General features: G+C 42.9%; 1 protein-coding gene across 2 annotated transcripts in view; it reads right to left on the bottom strand.

Annotated features, from left to right (window-relative positions):
- Positions 1–2,328: 2,328 nt before the first annotated feature.
- LOC118788817 (rho guanine nucleotide exchange factor 7-like) overlaps positions 2,329–22,615 on the bottom strand; it is a 38,865-nt gene continuing 18,578 nt past the window's right edge. Inside the window, exons 7-22 of one of the 2 annotated variants that reach the window (XM_036544925.1) lie at positions 19,410–19,504; positions 19,119–19,214; positions 17,907–18,029; positions 17,461–17,599; positions 16,943–17,002; positions 14,186–14,332; positions 12,752–12,838; positions 11,628–11,706; positions 11,284–11,423; positions 10,464–10,685; positions 10,273–10,366; positions 9,875–9,964; positions 7,832–8,011; positions 3,770–3,869; positions 3,333–3,387; positions 2,329–3,143 (exon numbers count right to left, since the gene is read on the bottom strand). In XM_036544925.1, the coding sequence (XP_036400818.1) occupies positions 3,021–3,143; positions 3,333–3,387; positions 3,770–3,869; positions 7,832–8,011; positions 9,875–9,964; positions 10,273–10,366; positions 10,464–10,685; positions 11,284–11,423; positions 11,628–11,706; positions 12,752–12,838; positions 14,186–14,332; positions 16,943–17,002; positions 17,461–17,599; positions 17,907–18,029; positions 19,119–19,214; positions 19,410–19,504 (1,830 nt within the window). In that variant the 3' untranslated portion in view covers positions 2,329–3,020. The remainder of the gene's footprint in view (positions 3,144–3,332; positions 3,388–3,769; positions 3,870–7,831; positions 8,012–9,874; positions 9,965–10,272; positions 10,367–10,463; positions 10,686–11,283; positions 11,424–11,627; positions 11,707–12,751; positions 12,839–14,185; positions 14,333–16,942; positions 17,003–17,460; positions 17,600–17,906; positions 18,030–19,118; positions 19,215–19,409; positions 19,505–22,615) is intronic. The other variant, XM_036544924.1, reaches the window with a different exon arrangement.

The raw sequence follows: 22,615 nt of genomic DNA, 5'->3' as shown, positions 1-22,615 counted from the left end.
AACATCATTTAGATCTTTTCCTTTATGTTGCGATTCATTATTTATTATAATAGGCTGGGGAGCAGGGGGTAGCATTTGTGCAACAGATATTAAAAGTACCTGATTTTATTTGGAGGGATGAATTGCTGTGCAGTTGTGTACCTGGGAGGGAGACACTGAAAGAGTACTGCTGGGCTTGTGGTCAACTGGCCACAGACACAACAACGCCTCCCTGAGGTCACAGTGTCAAGAGGCAGAGAGCCTGTGATCTTAAACACCCTTAAAATATCGCCTTCAGACTGGAGAGGGTATGCAACTGTTCACTGCACAGAGAGGTAATATATAAAATGAAGATGACAGACACTACACTTTTTCCCAGAATATCCATCCCCACATTACTGACCTGAAAGCTCCAATGCAGGAACTGGTTGAGTGATGTGGAAGGCAGGCTGAACTCTTTAGCCAAGCCAAGAGGAAATATGGTGTGTGTGATGTCCTCAGCAGCATCTGACTGCTTACTTACCAGGATTCCTTCTAGGATACACTTAATGCACTCTTCAGAGCTTATTTCCCAGAAGGAAAGCAAAGAAGTATATTGTCTGTGGATACAGGACTAACACCTTAAGTGACATTCGAACATACACATATCTGGTCCAATGAGTTCTGGCGCCTTTACTACTGCACCTAAACCTGCTTCCCTTTAAATGGACTGCGAGAGAAACTGCACTCCCCCCAGCGGTACAGGGAACACACAAAGGAGTGAGGCACGTCTTTCAGCATGGTGCCAGTCATCCAGGCTCCTTCCCTCTCTCAGGCCCAGGCCTGGATTACCTCCGCAGCACAATGCAGGGAAAAGGTGGGCTGAACGCTCACAATGGGGGAATTACCATTGTGGGACTTAAGGCCAGCTTATGCTAAGACAGCGCTGGGCACAGCATTAAAGGGTTCCTTTAGTTTAAATCACAAGAGCAAAAGGCATTTTTTTCCAAGCATTGATTCATCCAAGCAAGTTACAGAAAGCAAGACACAGAGCTCCCTACCAACAGAAATTGACCATGTGATGTTTCCTATCAAACAGGGCAGACCGATCATTTGCTTAGTGGACATGTGTTCCCAAGGTGACTAACAGATTATGTTTTACATGATTTACATTTACACAGATGGGTTAAGTACCTTGCTCAAGGGCACAACAGCACTGCCTCAATCCGGAACTGACCCTATAACTTTTGAGGTACAAGCCACACTCCTACGTACCTATGTCAAACTGCCACCTGCAGAGAGAACTGACCTTATTGATTACCTACCAACAGATTTTAGCATACACATTCAGAGATATTCATCTCCTTGCAGTACTGCAGATACATGCTGTATGCATTTGTACAGCTACAATCTGGACAAACGGGCTGTACACTATGGCACTGGCAATGGCATTTCATGCACTGATAAAGTTCAGAGAGTAGAATTTAGCTGCCAAACAGAATTGGCTGTGGAAAACACAATCACAACTCTCCAAAGCAAAGGAAATGCAAAGGGCTCAGGTCTGCACAGTGCCAAAGGTGACTATGAGGCAGGCCTTGGTCTGGCATTAGAATGAACAGGGGCTCATCAGCAAAAAAAAAAAAAGATGTGAGAGGTGGACTGCACCGCAACATTTAGGCTCCCTCTTTTAAGGGTGCGAGGCTCAAGTTACAGCACTTTAGTGAACAAAAGAGTCAACAGACAGAGGGCTCTACTTACAGGTTTAATTCACAGAAACAATGATACAAGTTAGTGAGGGGGGGGGGGGGGGGGGGAAATAAATACAGTGGTCAAAAGGAAGGTGTATGGTGACACCATCTCCAGACAATGGAAGCATAACATCCACACAGTGCACACAGGTTGTTCTCAGACAATTTCATTTAAATATATAACTTAGGGAGAGGACACAGAGGATTCTTGAAATGCCTGGTGAGTGAGTGTGCATTAGTGTTAATTATGTCAGTCTCTGTAGTGCGTTTTCTTGTGCAGGAGGCCTTGGAAGACTCCCTGCAGGACGGGAGATTGAATGTTTTTGAGGACTGCCAGAAATGCAAGCAATTTCAGGACATCCATTTACAAAGGCACATTATTTACAATATAAAGGCAATTATTTCTGTAAGACTCCTGTATGAGACATTGTAAATAATAATAAAAAGATAAAACAGGAGAGCAAAAAAAGGCCTACCGAACATGCCTTAGCCTTACAAAGACTCTCTAAACCCACAAAAATGAGGTAATTTAAAAACAAACAACAACATCTAGAACAGCTTCTAAGAGATCAGTACTGAATTCAACTGAAATGTTTCCACTCTTAATGCTGTATTGCTGTATTAAGTTATTGCTGTGGTTTCAGTTGGTCCAGGGTTCAGAGGGACTGCGTAAGGGCTCCTGAGAGGGCAAGAGAGACGACGCTCTCAGGTTCTCTGCTGACGGCAGTGACATAATATCTCCCATGGCAACAATCCACTCTCCTTGCCATGGATCCATGGTTACAGGCTTTACACCATTCCTATGTAACACTTATACCCTCCCTTTCCTCAGGTGAAGCGGAAGACAGAGATCAAAGGATATGTGCCACTTCTGAAGGGGTGTGCAGGGTACTGCTGATATGTTGGGTGGGGTTTAAAAAAAAAAAAAACAAAGATGTACAGCAAGCTGAATTTGACTGGAGCCGGGGTTTATAAAGTGTGTTCAGGACACCCTAACTCTTACATGTTCATAACAGCCCCTAGTACTGCAAGTCAGCTAAAGACCACACATAGCACCCCCCTTCCTCTTCAGTGATCCATCCCACAATTCCACAGTGGTTTAGCTAAGCATCACAGCTTTGCATTGAGGTGGCCTGCGTGGTCTCATGGACCCACTGCTAAATGACCCAGATCTCTGCAATGTTTCTGAGTGAACTGCAATGTCCTGCTCAACTGAAGAGGACATTTTGCAGCATTCATGGCCCACCAGGGACACGAAACAAAACAAACCCAAAAAAGAACAGAACAAATGAAACTAAAATGGAAACGATCTCTTTACAGATTGGTCTCGTCCCAGGAGGGATCGTTCATGCTTTTTAACACTTTCCTTACAATTTTTTCCAGCTCTTTCCGAGCTCTCTGTTCTTCCTCTAACATCCTCTTCATCTTCTTGTAGTCCTGTTTGGAGAAAACGACAGGGCAAGGTGTTACCACCATTCTGCAGCTAATAGCATGCAATCTAAGCTATGGGCTCCACCTTCTGAGAAGGTGATCTACAGTTCTACTGAAGGTAAACCCTAGATCCAGATTTTATTGTTGCAAAATAAAATCTGGATGTAGAGGAATAAAAATCCAACAGGGACCTACCAATTTAAGCTCCTGTACCTCATCCTTCAGAGCATATACAGTGTCCACTAGGCTCCTTAAAAAGAAAAAGGTTTTAAAACTTTAGCAGACAAGACCCAGGATGAACCCTAAACACATCATCAAAAACAAAACTCATGACAGCAAGGTACTATCTATAAATACAGTTATGTCACACCTCCACTCAAGAAGCAATCAGGATTCTCCACATACAAAATAAATGACCTGGTTATAGGTGCCATGCTTTGGCATAACATATTACTGTGCTAAGCTGGAATACACAAGAACAGGAGAATATCTGAATAGGACCTAAATGAATCCATTTCAGTACCTTACATGACTTAGTATTTGCACAGTCAAGCTACACTGTTGTGCTAATGTAACATTTAAAGTGAAAGTGAACTGATAAAGCACATGCAACAGGTGGAACATGGTCTTACTTCTCTTCAATCACAGTCTGACCATTGCTCTTGGTCTCTTCCACAATAATTTTCTCCTCCTCAGGAAATAGCATATGAGGTCCAGATTCCTTCCTAGATCCTGTTTTAAAACAAGAGAGTGTTCGCGGTTTGGTTTCAGCTTGCTGGCCACTGACTGATTCACTGACTATTTGAGTGACTGATTGTTGCTTTGACAGACTGAGGGTGATGCCGTGCTACTTGCAATGAGGGTGCTCGGAGATAAAACTAAATCTGGGTCCATGTGAGAGCCGCAGTGCCTAGCTGGTGGCAGCCGAGTCATGCAGTGGCCTGGTGCATTATGGGTTCATCCAACAAGCCAAGAAAGAGAAATCAGACCATCACACTTTTAAAAATCAGGTGCAGCTGGGAAAAGTGCAACAATCTTTCAACCCCCTGCCCAGTGTTGTTTTCAGTTTCATTGGGATTATATTTAATTCAAAAAAATATTTTATTTTGAAATAAAAGCCACTCTACTTCACAGGAAAGGCAAAGACTGTAAGCCTGTTCATGGCAGGTCACTAGGAAGTCTTTACCTGTATGGTACCTTCTCAAAAAGCTATTCACTGAATGGGATTCACCGAATCAATACCATGGAGTTTTTGTTTGTTTTTTAAATCCCACAGCCATGGACAAATTGATGATGGTTCCCATCTCTTTGATGTAAGACTTTTCAGCTCTAAGTTACCATGACTAGTAATATCCCTTAGTCTTTGAGTGTGTAGACTTGAAAAACAGCACAAAACTGACCAATTGTTTCATAAGTGTAGTGCAAATGGTCTGATAGGAGTGGGGAAATATTTGTCCATAGCTGTGACCAAAAATAGTAACTTTAGAGGCAAATAAGTTAACAGAATAATAATTTTAAAAAATCAGATCAAATAAACCAAAAAATACACATTTACAGTGAATGAACAGCATCTGTGTTACAAGTAGTGATCAGTTTGCATGTCCTGTAAAATACCTAATGAAATACAATAGCTTCATGTGACAAATCATAGAATAGCAAAATCTAACAAATGAAAGATTTATTTAAAATTTTATATTACAATGTTGATGACTTTTTTGTTATATATATTTAAGTCTGTATATATACACCACACTTCATTCACACCATATGCAAATTGAACAATACACATATATAGTACAATAAATATGCATCATTCAAATACACATATACATAGAAAGTAGGCAGAAAGGCAGTCACCCATTTCAGATGCTTGCGTTTTGTTTTTTTTTTTTTATATTTTTTTTTTGTTTTTTTCCCCAACCACAGAATACAAGCAAGTCACAAATATCATCACGCAATATAACAACGACCTTGTTTTCAAATACTCAAATACTCATATGCCATATTTGGCAAGACTTTTCCCAGGGCAAACACTATGTAGACAATTGGAGGGGAAAAGAGCAGTTGGCTTTGTTTTCACTGTTCCTTTCTGTTGCCTCAACCTTGGACCCGTTATTGTAAGACCGATGGGGCCCAGCGGATATAGCCTGCCGTTTTAGCGGTGGCTTCTCACCAACCAAAAATGGGCACAGTGTCGCAGATCTTATCGGTCAAAGTCTAATGCACAATGCCTGCTGCGCAGGGCAGTGATACAGGCAAAGAAGCTGGCAGTAACTGCTGCAGCACTAACAAGGGGGTATAAACCAGCACGCACACCACTCGCACACAAAAATGTGGAGAAGAAAAACCACTCTATCCCTTGTACACCTCGTACTCCAAGTGTATGGGAGAGATGACCCTGCTTACTTTGCTGCTCTGTGTCTATTGTGAGTAATGAAGATGATACTGTGTCTGATGCTAATGTCTGCTCTGTGTCAGTTCTGTACAGTTACAAAGTGACCACAGATGTTATAAATTAAAAACAGATATTGGGCACCAGCATTCCTTCCATCCTTATCTTCTACCTAGGAGCCTCTGGCTGGTAGCAGGAGGTGCTGGTGCTGTCTGCAGTTGCTATACTAACATTGGATGTTCTGTCTCAGACCAGATCCCATCAAGAATGTTTATGACTATCCAGCAAATCAGAACACTTACAGCATCAACAATGGCAGAGACATAACTTTCAAACTGATCGACTGGGAGATATTTTGTCCCTTGTAGAACATCTGTAGAAAGACCTTTTTTCATTTTCAATTCATGTGCTCACACCATCACCATCAGCATCAATGCTTATCAATCCTGAAAGAGACCAATGCTCTCTCCCTGTATATTAATACTGTTAACCTCTGACATGTAGGATCATAAGAGATCCTTTCCAGCAGCAGAACTATATGGTTCTCATTACAAGAGAACTTGCCAATTATGTGGATCAGATTAGGAAACATCACTAAGTATGAATATTCCCTTCAGAAAAATACAAAAAAGTGATGGCATCCACAGTGTTATACAGCATTTTTGGACTCTACGACAGCTAAGATACATAAACCAAATCAATTCCCCTAACCAATTCAAGTTATTGAATAAAAAAGTACATTAAAAACAAAAAAAAAGTATAAAATGCAACACATAAACGATAAAAGCATTGAATAAATTAAGAAATACATAAATAAGCCCATACAAATCCATCATTATGCACTGCAGGCTTCTGTGTTGCTATGTTGTAGCAGGAGAACATAATTGTTCAATGACATTGTACAAGTGAACAACAAAATACTTTCCCCAAGAAACCCTTTAGTCAGTAATTCGTAAATTTTTACTGTAATGACCCAAACATGTTCTACCTGTTAAAAATATCACTGTCAGTCATATTCCAAACAACTTGCATTTGCTGTGACTGCTCAAAGTATATACAGGGTGACGGACCACAAAGGATTTTTTAAACACATTAAAAAAAAAAAAAGTACGGAGGAAGAAGAAGCTGTTATCTAATGATATTTCCCAACAAACAAAATTCAGCTCAAACATGATTCAGATTAAATGTGAAGCATACATGAACCTGGGCATATTAAATGTAAATCCATAATTTTGGCAGCAGACATTGCTGAACAGTAGCTTATTTGAACTGTGTCACAAAGAGTGATGTAAACAAAATTTTGATGGGCTTTACAACACAGTCAGTTAAACATTATCTTGCCAAGATGACCAAGATGACACCACCTTTATTCTTCCTTTCCAATGTAATTCATGACAATGTAATCTGAGTATAACCATGCAGCTATATGGTACTTTGGTCATAAGTTAACATTTGTACTAATTTGTCTCAGTAAAAGAAGGAAATGAGAAAGTTGAGTAGACCTTTTTTGTTTTGTAGTATCAGGAATGTGGAATATAAGAAAGCTAAATCGACAGGTTCTGGAATGTACTTGTGGCAGTACGGGCACAGGGTGAGTATGGATCACTGTTCCACTACAAAGCTCTTGCCGTTACGCATCCAGCCAATCAAACAAACGCCATACCTGTGGCACTGACTATACGCATACCTAGAGCTCACACGTTAAAGCTATTACATTGATATTGATATATATGCACATAGTATTCAGCCCACAGAGACCTGTGTCTGCAAACAACGCCCAGGACAGCAAAGCTACTGACCAACCATTCTGGCGTTTGAATTGTGGTCCGAAGGCATTTCAGTGCATGGGAAAGGCCAGATGTGGGTTTGTTAAGCACAACATTTTAAGGGCTCAGAGAGAGGAGAGTTCACATTAGCACACATCAGAGCATGGGCAGCTGTGTGTACATACACATGTAGAGAAACACTGAACAGAGAGGAATTGACACCTCCCTCCGCTGTGCTACAGCACATCTGAATATTAGACACAGAGCACCCCCCACACACCCACCCTATCTCCCATCTCCTATGTCCACAGGGAAAAAGAAAACGTTGTAGAAAAAGGATTTTTTTTTAAAAAAAAAAACCTACCCAATAACCACAATGGGGCACAGAAAACAGGAGGAAGCAGTCAATGCAGCAAGCAGCTGGTTAAGAGGGTTTGAATACAAAAAGAGGAATAAACAAGTAAAGAAATAAATAATGAAGAACTATAAAGGAGTGCTTTAGTTCTGGTGAGAGATATATGAGCAGCAGCTCTTACGGGATGTGGAACCCATCCTGTAACTATGGGCTGTCCATACACTGTCATAGTCAGAGTCTTCAGAGAGGTCAGAGGTCGGCTCCGGGCGAGAGATACTGCTGCGCCGGCCCAAAGAGTCCACACTGGACAGGTCATCATCGGCCAGCACGTGATTATGCATCAGATCAGTGCCCTGCCATGCTGGTAGAGGGAGGGGGGTCAAACCATACAAATGGGGGAGGGGGGGGTCAAACCATAAAAATGGAAGGAAGTGGGGGGGATCATAAAAATGGGGGATGAAATTATACAAATTTGGGGGGAAGGGGTCAAACCATAGTGGGGATGTCAGGGGTAGTTGGACAAAGGGGAGGGTAGGACAGTGGATGAAGGTACAGGAAAGATTCAAAGGAGAAATCATGTTTTTTGTTAAAAAAAAAAAGGTTGTTCAAATGAAAAGGGAACAAAAACATAAATCCGTGAAAATAAAAAAGGGTCAGGGACAAAGAAGGGACCAAATTAATATGGTCAAAAAATGTGAAAAAAATGAAATTCAACCAACAGAGTGGAGGAGAAGAAAAGGCAAAGGAGGATGAAGGGAAAGAGAAGAGAAAACACAGTTAAGAGCGTGTCAGTAACACTGAGCCATTGTTAGCAATGCACTGGAGACTGAAGGGACACACCACACCCCCATGTGGGGAACCTTTTTCATGCTCAACTCAAAGCCTTGCCCCTCTGCGTTCAGCAATATATGCTGATGTCAAGGTTAGGGAGGTCAAAACGATTAGATGTAACCAACAGACTAATTCCAAATGTAAGGATTGTGCAGTTAAACCTTAACAGCAAAACCTCCCTCTCTTCTCTCTGTAGATAGACTAATGTCCCTGTCTAATGCTGACAGTATCTGCCTTGAACGTCTGCTTGGATACAGTAATCCACTATGAACAATACCGAGAAGACTGTAGGAGCCATGTCTAATATGATTACAAAGATGACTAAAATCAGACACACTGACAGTTTAAAACATGCAAAAACTGTATGTTATTCTCATACTTTAGTGTCCTCTGGAGGGCACTGTCAGTGGTTTAATGTCTACTACTATGGAGAACAGGTTTAACAAGTAGGTGAGAGGCAACCTCAGTACGTAAAAAGCTGGAGATGATCTTGTTCTGATTCCCTCCAGAGCTGCAATTGAGCCAACATGTCTAAAGAGAGAGCACTGACCCCTCATGGGGAATCCTGGTAAGTATTTGCATTTAAGCTTATGAAATCCACTATGACCAGAATATACTTTTTAAAGTATACTACTCAGTACACTGGTAGTGTTAGCAGTAAGACAGCCAATAAGGGTTAGCCCAACAGCTGCACATTTGACAACGTCCCTAGTAAGAGCATGATGTTAGTACATAAACAGCACAGGTAGAAAGCAAGATTTCTCTGGGTACGTGGAGCTACCTAATGTTCCCTTTGGAAAAAAAAAGTGTTGAGGTGGTCGTTTGAGCATGACTTTGAACAGAAGCAATGCACTCTCCCTCCTACCTGACTATAATTAAGAATACAAGCACTGGGCTGGGTTTTGGTTTAGGCCAGCACCACTACAGTTGTATTGAAAAACATTCCCACAAAATGTAGTGACACTGAAACATACTGTAGCCTTTGACTACAGTTCAACACCAAGTTGGAATACTCATATATAGCATTCAGAGAGAAGTAAAAGACCTTTTAAATTTTATTACAAGACACAATGCTATCTAGCCCTTGGTGTCTCTGATAAAAAAATGCATTAGATGACCTCTTCCTTTATCCTTGCTCATGAATATTCATGAACAGGCACATGGAAAAAATGTCTTTTGGCTCAGGACAATTTTGAGATTTTACAGATTCAACATCTGTCACCCATGATTATTATAATAAGAACCATGGAGGTCATGACCTGGTTGCTCTCGAGTTTCAGTCAGAACCTGTTGTCACTGCACTGCTGTAGATGCAATAGCAGAGGTATAAAGTGACTGGTGCAAGGTCAGTGTGAGGGTAGTGGCTCAGTCGTGGTTCGGTCATGGCTCTTACTCGAGTTGAGGGTCTGCCGCGTCTTGGCGCTGGTGCAGTACGCCTCGATCACCTTCAGGATCTGCGCGTCCTCCTCCAGGGCGGCCGTGCCTGTGGACGGGGGGGCAACTTGTAAGAGATGATGCCACCTCCATTTCAATACGGTCAATTCAGGGAACGAAATGACATTAAGACCATGAGTTGAGAAATCTTTGTAGAAAATAATGAGAGATTATCGATCTGAGAATTGAATTTCAAATCATTTCTTCAATTGATGGAACTGAAACGGAACTGATCCCCACCCAAGAGTCAAATAGGATGGATAACAATAAAAGATTGCTTTTAAGGGTAAATCTCTTCCAGTGGTTCTCTGATGACGCAATTGTTCAGAAAACTCCAGAGCAAGAGATGCCACTTACTCTTTCTCAGCGCAAACTCCTCATCGGAAGGCTTCCTTTCCGGCTTACGTTTAGGAAGTAGCTTCTTCATGCTTTTGGGGCTTTTGCTGAGATCCTGTGAGAGGGACAGAGAATGGACGGGCGTGTCAGTCCCACAGAGACGGCCCGTGCCCCTGGGGGCCACGCGCTAATCACACCTCAGAGACTCCTACCTCCTTGTAGCAAAGCGCTGCGGACGGCCTGAGAGGGGGCGCGGGGCGAAGGCAGCTCAGGCTCCACGGTTTCTGGGTCTTGGGGGGCTCCAGGGGACCCCACATCATGGTGCTGTGGGGAGTCCCATGCGAGGAGGGGTGTGGGAGGGTGTGGTATGCCGGGGCCACGGTTAAGCTCCGGCTCTCCGAATGCCGGGACGGGGTGACAGGGTGTGAGGGGAGCTGGGGGGGGGGGGGGGGGGGGGGGGGGGCGAGGGGGACAAGGACACACGGACTTAGATTAGTTTCTTTCCCACAGGGTAAGATTACAGATCGCACTGAGATCTGTGCTCTGAGGTCTAAATGTAACAAAACAGGCAGCAGTAAGGGGTTGGCCTTATAACCCAAGAGTTGATGCTTGGATTCCCAGACAGGGCTTTGCTGTTATACCATTGGAAAAGGTACTGAAGCCCTAAACTGCTTCAGTGCAAAATCGAGACGTATGAAAACAGACCATTCTTAAATGATCTTAGGTTCTCTGGGTAAGATTGTCTGTTAAGCAAATGTTATGTACCCAGAACATTTTGAGGCCCAGATTTAATCTAACCACCATGGCAATTTGTTCTTAAGATAAAAGAATTAGAGAAAAAGAGTGTTTGTTTAGTTTAGATAGTTGGACATTTTCACAATGTCAGCAGTAACAGAAAAAAGATAAAGATATTTTTTTAAGAATAAAACTGCTTGCTTAATCTCATTACTCATAAGGGGAAAGCACCATAGTGGTTCGACTGCATCCAGCCCCTGGTTTCTCCTAACCCCCAAACATGGCAGAGAGGCTGACCGTGTGGCAGGGGACGGACTGGGGCTTTATGCTAGGCGCAGACAGGGAGGTGTGCTTGGTCTGTCTCAGCAGGTGATCCACCCAGTCCTGCAGGTCCTGCTGGTTATTGCAGGATACCTGGATCCTGTCGATCATGCTACCTGCAGCACACAAACGAGACAGCACATGGCTCAAAAAGGCTTGAAAAAAAATCTCTTCTCTGAGGGAAACCGAAACCAAGACTGGATTACACCAGGAACGTTTTAGCTGTGAACTAAAATAAAACTAAAATAAAAGCTTTTTCAATCTTAGTCATGCTGCTCATGGCACACTCAAAATGAGAAGCTAGCTGTATAATGACTTACCAGATATTTCAAATGCATTTTTGAGGTTTTCACTGTCTTCTAGCTTGGAGATGGTCATTCCTGTCAATGGAAGCTTACCCTGAAAAATATTACAAAAACCCTTTTCAAAAGAAACAACACACTGTGTACCTTTGTATAACCTAGAGTAACTAATCAATGGAGCATTTTTAAGGATGAGCACATCAGGTTTTGGAGATTCAGCCAAGAGCTTTTAACACTAATCTATTTGCTCTTACAGGTGCCACGCACTAATTTATACCAATTTAGAGCATTGCATGAAGACTTCTGACCAAATGAACTTGTCAAATTTTATGTTGACAACTGGTGACTCTTTATCCCATAGCATTTCAGGGAATCATCACACAGTAAACAGTGAAAGGACCACACACACACACACACACACACACACACACACACACACACACACACACACACACACACAGAGTAGTTCTGAACTTGGGCACTGCAGAGCTCTTTCAGAATGTAATCTCTGAAAGTGCTGAGGCCCTCCAGCTCTGGAGTCTCTCATACAGAGAGGTGTGGAGAGACAAACAGAGACAGAGAGAGACAGACAGAGAAAGAGAAAGAACGAAACAGAGGGGTGATGAAACACGCAGGGACTGAGAACAAAAGGGCCAGGATGACAGGACACCCTGGGGAGACAGGACAGGGCAACAGTAGAACAGCACACCCCTCAGATACGAGGAAGCGGGAGAGAGACAGACAGATAGAGATAGAGAGAGAGAAAGAGAAAATGAGAGCGAGAGCAATATCCCTGCATTATATACAGGATAATCACATTATCCCGTGTATACATTTGTTTTACATAATTGTAGCTACTTAATTAGCAGTTAACTTGTTACTATTCATATTGTACACAGCTGTTCTGGTAGCACTGCTTTGGATTGTCCTGCCAAGAAAACACCACTGAACATGTGAATTAGAGAGAGGCAGAGACAGAGAGAGGGAGAAAAAGACAGGGAGCAAGAGAGAGAGTATATATCCTGTGTATATCTATCTTCAGTATACAGTATGTTAAAAACAGAGAAAGAAGAAAACATGACCCAGGGCAGTCCCTGGGCAACTGGGCAAGGGGGCGAGAGGATGAGAGGGGCAGGTCTCACCTGGTAAATGAAGCCACTCATCCTGGGACTGGCAGAAAGCATGAGGAGCACGTGGGGGAACAGCAGGAGGTAGCGCTCACTCCTCTCCTGTGACACAAACGCCCCGCACTGGTGACAAGGCCATCCAAGAGCCGCACTCAAAGAATAAAAGCGTGCTCTACCACACACACACACACACACACACACACATACACCAATATACAATAAAACCAGACTTTCTTACACACACAGCCAATATACACATCTCTTACTCACATACACACATACGTATGTACACAAATACACACGTGCATACCTGTGCGCACACACACGTGCAGTTATATACACATTTTTGCACACACACTTAAAATATACACTCACTCACATACTTACAGACACATACATACACTAGGGTCCAAAATTATTGGGACACCTGGGCATTTTGTGGTTAAGTGTGGATGTGTCCATGTAGCTATTAGTTTTATCACTTGAACCTAAATTTATGGTGTGGTGAAAACAGTTACATGTTTTGGCAACTATTAACATTTTCAAAATATCTCTTTATGTGGTTGGCACAAGATTGCCTGATGACTACCCTTATTTCGAATATTTTAATAATATGTATGACATTAATTCTGCTAAAACAAACTGACAATTCCATGACATTAACTTAATTTTAAAAGGTACCTACATACTTATTGAGTGCAGACAAGTGAACATAAATGACCATCACTTCAATTAGGCCTGATTGAACGTTGCCTTGCCTCCTAATTGAACACTCATACTGAAGCCTAGATAAACCTAACAAGGTTGGAACACATTGACATAAATACGACTTTCCCAATGTCTGATTGAATATGCAGCAAAAATATTGTGGGATTTCAGAAAAAAAAGTGAGCGTCCCAATAAATTTGGACCCCAGTGTATACATACATGCATGCGCATGCATAGACACTCACACCCTCATGTTCCTGCACTCAAATTCAGACACGTATAACAACACCCATACAAGACACCACAGGTCAACACTGTATGCTACCGGCATCACAAGCCAGTATCTCACATAGAGCCTTGCATTTTATCAAACACAGTCAATTTTTTACCTTTTATTGTGACCTTTTATTTTTATTTATTTTTTACCTTTTATTGTTGCCTTTTGATTGTGACTTGTGACCCCTAGGATACCCTGTACTTTCCACCAATAAATACTGCATGAACAGCAGTCAATCATTTGGTGTTAAATGTCACCATAGAGCCAAACCAGCAGCATTTGTAACTGAGCTGGACTTCCTATGACCTGACTAATAACTAAGCAATGTCAGAAAGTTTCTGTACATGTCTATGCACAGCACTGTACTCAGTCTAGCACAAGATTCTCTGTCAATCCCGGAGCGGAGCAATCCTGACCGCTGGAGGGCATGACGTCTGCCAGTTTTTGGATGGTGGATCTCTCACCTCGTTGCCATGGCTCTGGATCATGACTTGGGACATGTAGAGCACTGAGCCCAGGGTCTTGATGTCGTCGCCCTCCCAGCACCGGATCGACTCTGTCAGGATCTGCAGCTCCAGTTCCTTCCGCTTCCGCACCTCCTGACACTGAGCCTGTTGCCATGACGACACCGAAAGTGTCAAAGAGCACAGCCCAGACAATTAAGGTGCATGACATCACGATCCAAACAGCTGAATGACATTACAATCAATTCATCCTTCAGAAAGTGCACTGTAACATTTTTAATACTGAAAACATACAACATAATGCACTGAACACAATCCCATTATCAAAGAGGTCTCCTTTTCACAATACCCATTCATTTAGGCATTTATTGTGTATAGCCCTGAACAATGTCAGGCCAGTGATCCATAAAATAATGCCTTTAGTCTCTGAAAGCTCCTCACTAGAAAGAGTATGGGACAAGCTGCTATTAAAAAGTCATATGAACTGAGAACCCAGTCTTCTAGGATGAGCATGAGTCCCAGATCCGAGGCCGTCACACAAAGAAAAATCTACCTCCCTCCCTTTTTCCTCTGCAAACTCTCCTCTCCACCCTCTCCCTCTCTGCCGTTAAGCTCCCATCCCCTCGTCTTCCTTTTCACTGCTTGTCACATCCTACCCATCGTCTCTGTGAGTATCTGCTGCGGAGAACAAAGCACGACACCGCCACATGCCAAGGCCCATCCATAACAGCAGTAATCTCCCATTCAGAAAAACACGTGCGCGCTCCAACCACATCAAGCGCAGGAGAAAACTAAACCATTGGAAAGCGCTAATGCTGCCAGGGCCCAGAGACTGGCTGCGGCTTAATGAAACGGAGGAACTCTCCTTTTCCACCGGATCTCTGAAAGCCTGTTCTGGGAAATGGAGTGATAAGTGGGGCTGGAAGAGAGCGGCTTGCTGTGCGTAGAAGATACAGGCGCCGAACAATGCCGGCGGCGTGCGGGGAAGGGGAGCGAGCACGGCGCTTTGTGCCGGGGGCGATTAAGCCGCTAGGCCCCCCCGCGCCCCCCCTTACACGGGCCAAGGGCTTAATACTGCCATCTGAAAACAAAAAAAACAAGGCATTAGCGCGGGCCGACGCTGCGCAACCTCGGATGACTCTGTGCTGGATTGCGGCAGACCCAGCCAGCTCCAGCACTTTGTTTTTTAGGAGAATAAACAGCGCCCCAACATCAAGGAGAAACCACCCCCAGGTTCATGTGTTCCTTTACAAAGGGGCACCGCTCCCCAGGGCTATAAGTTCCTGTAACTGTTTCAGCTTCTACTAAATGTACCCACAATCAAGACCGAATTTAAATAGCAGAGCATGAGCACTGTGTTTGTAAACACAGTGACAACAGACCAGGAGCACATGCTTGTATACAGTGTGAATCTGAAGAGACTTTATGACAGATGACTTTATGACCCTAGTGTCTGGTGTGTCTGACAGATAAGCAGTATTCTGGTACAGGCCAGATCAAGCCATTCAGGGTCCTGGGAATAGAACCAGACAGGGCCAATCTGGAGTCCTCAGCAGGCCCTAACAGAGTGTGCCACACAGTCCCCCCGCAGGCCTAGCCGCACACGGACACTCTGCCAAACACACAGGCTGTGCCAGGAGTACCCAGGCTCCGCGAAATTGACAGCCGAGACACAAACTGGGAGAGAACCAACATGGCAGCCAAATGCCTGCAGTGGGAAAAGGGCTTTACTGCAGCTGCAAATCACCACAGTCTACCAACATGTCTCAATCACTCAGTGCTAATCTCTCACAGAAGGGGAGAGAGACTGGGAGAGGAGAGGGAGAAAGACAGAGTGGGAGAAAGGGACTGAGAGAGAGGGGGAGAGGGAGAAAGGGAGAGAGATGGAGAGAGAAGCAGAGAGAGACCGGGAAAGAGAGGGAAAGAGATGCAGAGAGCTAGAGGGAGAGAGAGGGAGAGGAGGAGAGAGAGGCAGGAAGAGGAGGGAGACAGAGGGCAAAAGAGAGAGAGAGGGAGAGAGCCAGAGACGAAGGAAGACACAGGGAGAGAGGGAGAGAGATAGAGATGCAAAGAACAACACACAGATGTACAGAGGAAGAGGGGGGAAAGACAGAGATAAACAGAGAGAGACTGTGAGAAGGAGAGAGGGAGAAAGAGACAAAGAGAAGAGAGGGAAAGAAAAGAACACAGGAGAGAGAGAGACAAAGAGAGGGAGTGAGAGGGAGACGTGTAGCACCATAATTTGTGCTAGCAACAATTCATCATATTCTGAGGAAAAGCAAGTTAAACAAAAGCCATCAAAAAACTTGTGCTCTCATTCAATTTTCCTCTAACCTTCCTTTCAATAAATATTTTTAAGTATATGATTTTTGATTTGTTATTGTACTAATTAGGTGTGCATGTGCTTTGGCAATATGCATATCCTTCATAATGACAGTCCAAAGTGACGGGAGAATGAGAAAGAGTCCAGAGCTCCCAAGCTGGGTTCCCCCCGTGGTGCTGTTTAAAGTCTTATTTTCTGAAGCCTCCAAAATGTTTATTCATAGATTATGACACACATGATGCAGTAATCGACATAAAATCTTGAACCAATCACAGTGACCCAGTATTCACAGGGCTTCAACGCGCACACTTCATTTTGGACAAAGTCCTCCTTTTATCCCAAAAGAGAGTTAGAAAAGAACAGTGCCTCAGCATGCCCAGCTGAGAGCTTTGTTCTGAATGCAGAGTTAGCTTGGCGCAGACACACTGACTTACTGAGAGGCTTTTGAACGATGTCATACACTTCTGAATGTCTGGGCGGTCTGGGTGAAACTCCTACGGAGAAGAGAACAGAGAGGTGGTTATCAAAAGGGAAAATGTCATATACACTCACTGACACTCGCTAGGGCACACGCACGGGTGCATGACGATGTCCGACACACTTGCTCACACTTGCACACGTGGAGAAAGGCACACCCACACAGCAGTACAAGCGTGTGCAAGGCACGGCAGTGCAGTCCTTTCCCAGAGCCTTTCACAGGTGCCCTCAGAAAGCTCTATCTAAGAAGAGTACCACATGGTGTCTGAGGGAGGCATTTGTTCACTGTTCTTGTTCACTCCTATCTACGCGCACACACAAACACACACCCACCCACACAGACACACACACCCACCCACACACACACACACACACACACACCAGCAGCAGCAGCAGCAGCAGCAGGCCAAGAGACTGAGAGGCCTGCAAGTGGTCACACATGGTCACACACGGTCAGACGTGGTTAAGTGCCCACCTCCATGTGCCTCTCCAGCTCCTTCAGCAGGGTGGGGTACTTATCTAGCCGGAGGAAGGGTTTACTCAAGCCTGTGGTCAACATGAGGATGCCTGGACTGCTGGCCCCTTTGCTCTCCATGAACTCTCCCAGCTCCTCACTGTGGAAGACAGACAGACAGACAGACAGGAAGAGACAAACACAGGCAGACAGACAGACATGGACAGGCAGGTTGACAGAGACAGACACAGACAGACAGAAACATAATTATGTAGCAACAGAAATAGGTACCACTGTTTATTCTCTTGATGTCCATCTTTATTTGTTAGATATTGAGTTCATATATAAAAAAGCAAGGATCTGGTCATAACACTAGGAATTAGACAGTAATACCATAACAATGATATATTAGTCTGAGTAAATGGCAGCATGTTATGCATAAGCTTAAACCTGACCAGAGGGGTTACCTGTGCTCCGTGAGGACACTGACAGCAGAGGGGTGGTTGGCACAGTACGCCACGTACAAGCCCTTCATCTGGGGCATGAGGTTGAGGAAGAACCCCCCTATCCTCTGCTGGGCCTCTGGCAGCCTGGAGGCAGACATAAACACACAGGTACATTAACACAGAGACACACACACAAGTACAGTTATATTAAAACAGAGACACAAACACAGATACATTAACACAGAGAGAAGTACATTAGCACACAGAGATACAATTTACACAGACACATTAGCACACAGAGACACAATTTACACAGACACATAAGCACACAGAGACATAAAAACATAGAGGAATATTAAAAAGAGACACAACTGAACACAAAAGAACATAATCACAGACAGACACACAGAAACACACAAAATATGCAAAAAGGGATGAAAACAGGTAGACATACATACAAATAGAAGATTATTACATTATCAACATGTTGAATTAGATCATAATGATACATTTTCTAATACACTAACGTGATGTGGATATTCTGTAATGATACTGATCAGTTTCAGTTCCTTTCATTTTAATACACTTGTATACACATCTTGGCTGTGCCCCCTTTTCACAATTTGGAATACTAAGTGCATCATCATTTCCTCAGCAATATATGTAATAAGGCAAAAGGAAGACTCCTCCAGCTTGCCACTAGATGGCCCCATAATACATTTAAGAAACTGATGTAAACAGTCTTCTGTCACAGAAGTTTAAAAAAAAAAAAAAAAAAAAAAAAAAAAACAAACTTTACAGCTGGTCTTACTCAGGATATACCACACCTTGGACATGCTTTGTCTGGGGAATTTTAATTCAACTTTCAAACGGTGACACAGCAGGTATCTTATCCAGTGGAAGGACATTAGTCAGAGACTATTTAAAACCTGTGCTGAAGATGAAAGGAATGAATCATATGCCAAGTCAAAATCGCTCAATTATCCATCTAAGCAGTTTCTGGAATACAGGTCAGCAATATCCAATGATAAATCACAATGTTTCTCTACAGCATGAACTCTCCAGGGCCAACACCTATTTCTCTCCAGTAAGTTTAAAAAAGTAGATATGCCAACGCACACTCCCAGGCACGTGCTTACTGCTAGATTGTGAGTGCCTCCTGCTTTAGAAATTATGATGATTATGAATGATGATTAGATGAGTGAGTGGAAGAGTGAAGAGGGGAGGGCTTACTTGGTGCATTCCTCCAGGGACTGGACCAGCATCTGCTGAAAGGTGCTGATCTCCTCCAGGTTGCCCATGATGTGGGCAATGTCCAACGTACTCAGCCTGGGAGAGGATCAGAAAGCCCAGTCAGACTCAGACACACACACACACACACAGACACACACAGACACACACAGACACACACAGACACACAGACACACAGACACACAGACACACAGACACACAGACACAGACACAGACACAGACACAGACACACACACACACACACACACAGACAGGACATGGGTCTAAACTCACTTGTCTGTGCTCTGCAATGACCGCAGGTAATTAGACAGAAGGTTCTGAAGCTCCTTGGAATATTCTGTCTCTATTTCTAGAATGTTCTGGAGCACCTGGGAAGAAATATCAGAATATGTCAGAGCAATTAAGTAATTTCTTTCATCCTTCATTTGGAAGCTTGACACTTTACAATAGGCATGGAATTTACCTTTCAACTGGCTCGTAACTGCTGTATGCATTTATAAATGTTTATACATATTAAAACTCAATTTCTACAACTGCGCATTTTTGGAGTTTATGCAATTGCAAATCAAGACAATCTTTGCCGTGCCCCTACACCCAACACCACACTTGACCTCAACTCCAAATCCCAGCCCAAACCCCAATTTCACACACTGAATTTAATGGCACAATGCAATCACTTAGACTTCCAGATATAAGAAACACATAGCAGGTACTAGATGACACATACACATGTACAGTTATAAGAAACACATCTTTGGTACTAGATGATACACTTTGCATCCTTTAAGAACAGAATAACTTGGCTTTTCTGTCTTAATAAAAAGTTACCTTTCCTACAGCAAAGAAGCTTATCTCACTGGAAAATTGAGAACGACAAAATGACTATGGCATGAAAAGTACAGTAGTCAAATGTCAAACTGTCCCCATTCAGCGTTTGAATCTGATTTGTTGAAAATAACACTAGCAATCACAGTCTCATTTCTGGAGCAAACAGTACTTTTCATCCATTACCATACACACTGCTCCTCTAGCCTGATTTCTGCCAGACACACCAAAGCCCGTCTTTTCCTCCCACACCCAGGAGGAAGCAGAGAGGGTTCAAGAATGAAGCAAAGTGACAGAACGAGGTTGACCACTCCCTCCAACCATAAAGCAAAAGGGCTATTTCCCTCAAAGGTCTCTTGGGACAACTAATCTTCAGGTTACAAATGTTCTGCTTTTAGATTTTTATTCTGTGTCATTTCCTGGTTTGGGCAGAGGTAAGAAGATGCAAGAAGCTTCTGAGTGATCTGCCTTCTAGTATAGAGCAGAGGTTTTCAACCTTTTGGGGGCTAAGGCACATCAGAGGTCAAACCAGAACGTCAAGGCACACCAACTTAAAGTTGGTTATCGATTATGAAGAATGTCGCACACATTATGATAGGCTATAATGTCATTAACGAGATTTGACCCATACTGCACTACAGTAGACTGCCAAATAATTATCAAACAGATAGTTACACCAGACAGGCAATCGTATAATTTATTAAAATGCATTGAAGTGCATCGGAGCAAGAACTTGTCTGAACAGCAAAATACTAAAATAAAATAAATAAAACAAAATATTATTCCATTAACCCTTTCGCATGTACGGTCACACCGGTGTGATTTGCCGTTTAGCACATATGCTAAACCCGGGGTGATTAGAAGACTACATTGAAAAATTCTGACAAATTTTAGGTTTTAGCTTTAGCAAATGCTAACTGAAAAACTATGAGAAGCTTAATAACGCTAATGAAAACATAACAAACCATGTAAAGTAACGCGTGCCACATAGAATAAAAAGTTACGTGCGTTACGGGTAAACTAAAAGTTTATTCGCAGTAATTTAAATTGATTTAACTAAATTTAGCTCCATTTTGTAATTTGACTTTTGTAACACAAGAAAGCTATAATGTGAAACATTTAAGAGAAAGATTTGGGATTAGGCTACTTGCCACTTAATTATTCGAATTGCCATCCTTGTTAATTAAACAATCTTATGCTGTATCTTTCACAATAGCACACAAATTTCAGACAATGTGCAGTGTTTCACGAGCATAATCATTTATTCTAATTATGTGATTGGTGTTGATTATTCTGTGAATTATTTGTTTTATTGTTAATCAAGGAGGACAAAAGGGAACAGGTTGAAAGTAATGATAAATTTAAAGGTAGTGTTTAGGCTTCCCCTGTTTCCAGCTCACCAGCCGCCACTGTGTAACACTAATAATTTTACATTTACAAAATTACACCGCCGAACGGCATACTGGGTACAGCTCGCTAGCTGGCCAGGTAGCATAACAGCCTGTCAACAGCTGGGAGAGGTGTTGCTGTGGTAGATTAAAGAACAGAAAACAGAGATGGAGGATGAAGAAAGTCACACCAGTGATGCACCAGAAGAACTTCTGCCCAAGAGAGGAGCTGTGTCTGCAGTTATAGCTTATAGAACAATCTTAAAATATTTTGTTTTGAAAAGGAAGCAGTGTTAAAGTTGTTGGCATATCTACTTTTTTAAAGTTCTGTTTTTACTACATTGCAGTTTGCACAATAAAAATTGTTTACATTCTGCAACTGTTTCATGCATACTGATTCCTTCATATATTGTGTCATTTTGTGGGGCCAAGCAAACCCTATAGTAATCAAGGCCTTCATTATATACATGATGAAATTAAAATGTTTTTATATTCTATGTACTCCTGACAGTAGAATAAGCCACAAACCTATATAAAGGCCCAGTCATGCAAAAAAAAAATGCCATTATATACCATAAAACCGCCAGAATCTTAAAAAATACTGTGATACAAATTTTTGGTCATGCTGCCCAGCACTAGTACATAGTAGTCCTTTACTGCACCCAAAAACATCAGATGGGACAGTCAGGCCTCCTGAACTCCATTCTAATGTGGGGAGCTGCCACATGCCTTCAGGGACTGATTGGTCTGAATTAAAAGACAACAGCAAAAGAGAATGATCAAATCAGTGATTCAATAGTAACATATGATGATTCTGCCCATTGAGTGATTTGTGAAGCTTCCCTCTCCGATCATGACAGAAATAAATAACCACCGTTACACCCCTTCTCCCCTTAGTGTGCACTGAAGCTGAGGCACGGCTTCTATGCTGCGCTAACAACTGGGCCAGTCAACCAATGGCCCTGTCAGCGCATGCGACATCAGCCGCTCGCAGGAAGACAACGACCTACGTCGCACCCCGACAGACAGTCCACCTGGGTCTCAGTCTGTGTCCCTGAGCCTAGTTCAGACAACAGCAGAGTGAGGTGGAGGGCGAGTTTCACGGAGCACTGCTTCATGGGAAGTGTAGTGCTTAAGCACTGGGGCTATGGGAAGATGCTGTGGGTTTGAGTCACCGTAAATAAGGAGGATTACCAAGTAAACAAATAATTCAGTGTAATGTAATATTGAGTGACTGCTTAGACAGTCTGTCTTTGTGGGGAGAAA

The sequence above is a fragment of the Megalops cyprinoides genome, chromosome 14, assembly GCF_013368585.1.
Source record: "Megalops cyprinoides isolate fMegCyp1 chromosome 14, fMegCyp1.pri, whole genome shotgun sequence".
Classification (NCBI taxonomy): Eukaryota; Metazoa; Chordata; class Actinopteri; order Elopiformes; family Megalopidae; genus Megalops; species Megalops cyprinoides.
Note: the sequence above shows the minus strand (reverse complement) of the source record. Positions and strands in the feature narration are given on the sequence as shown.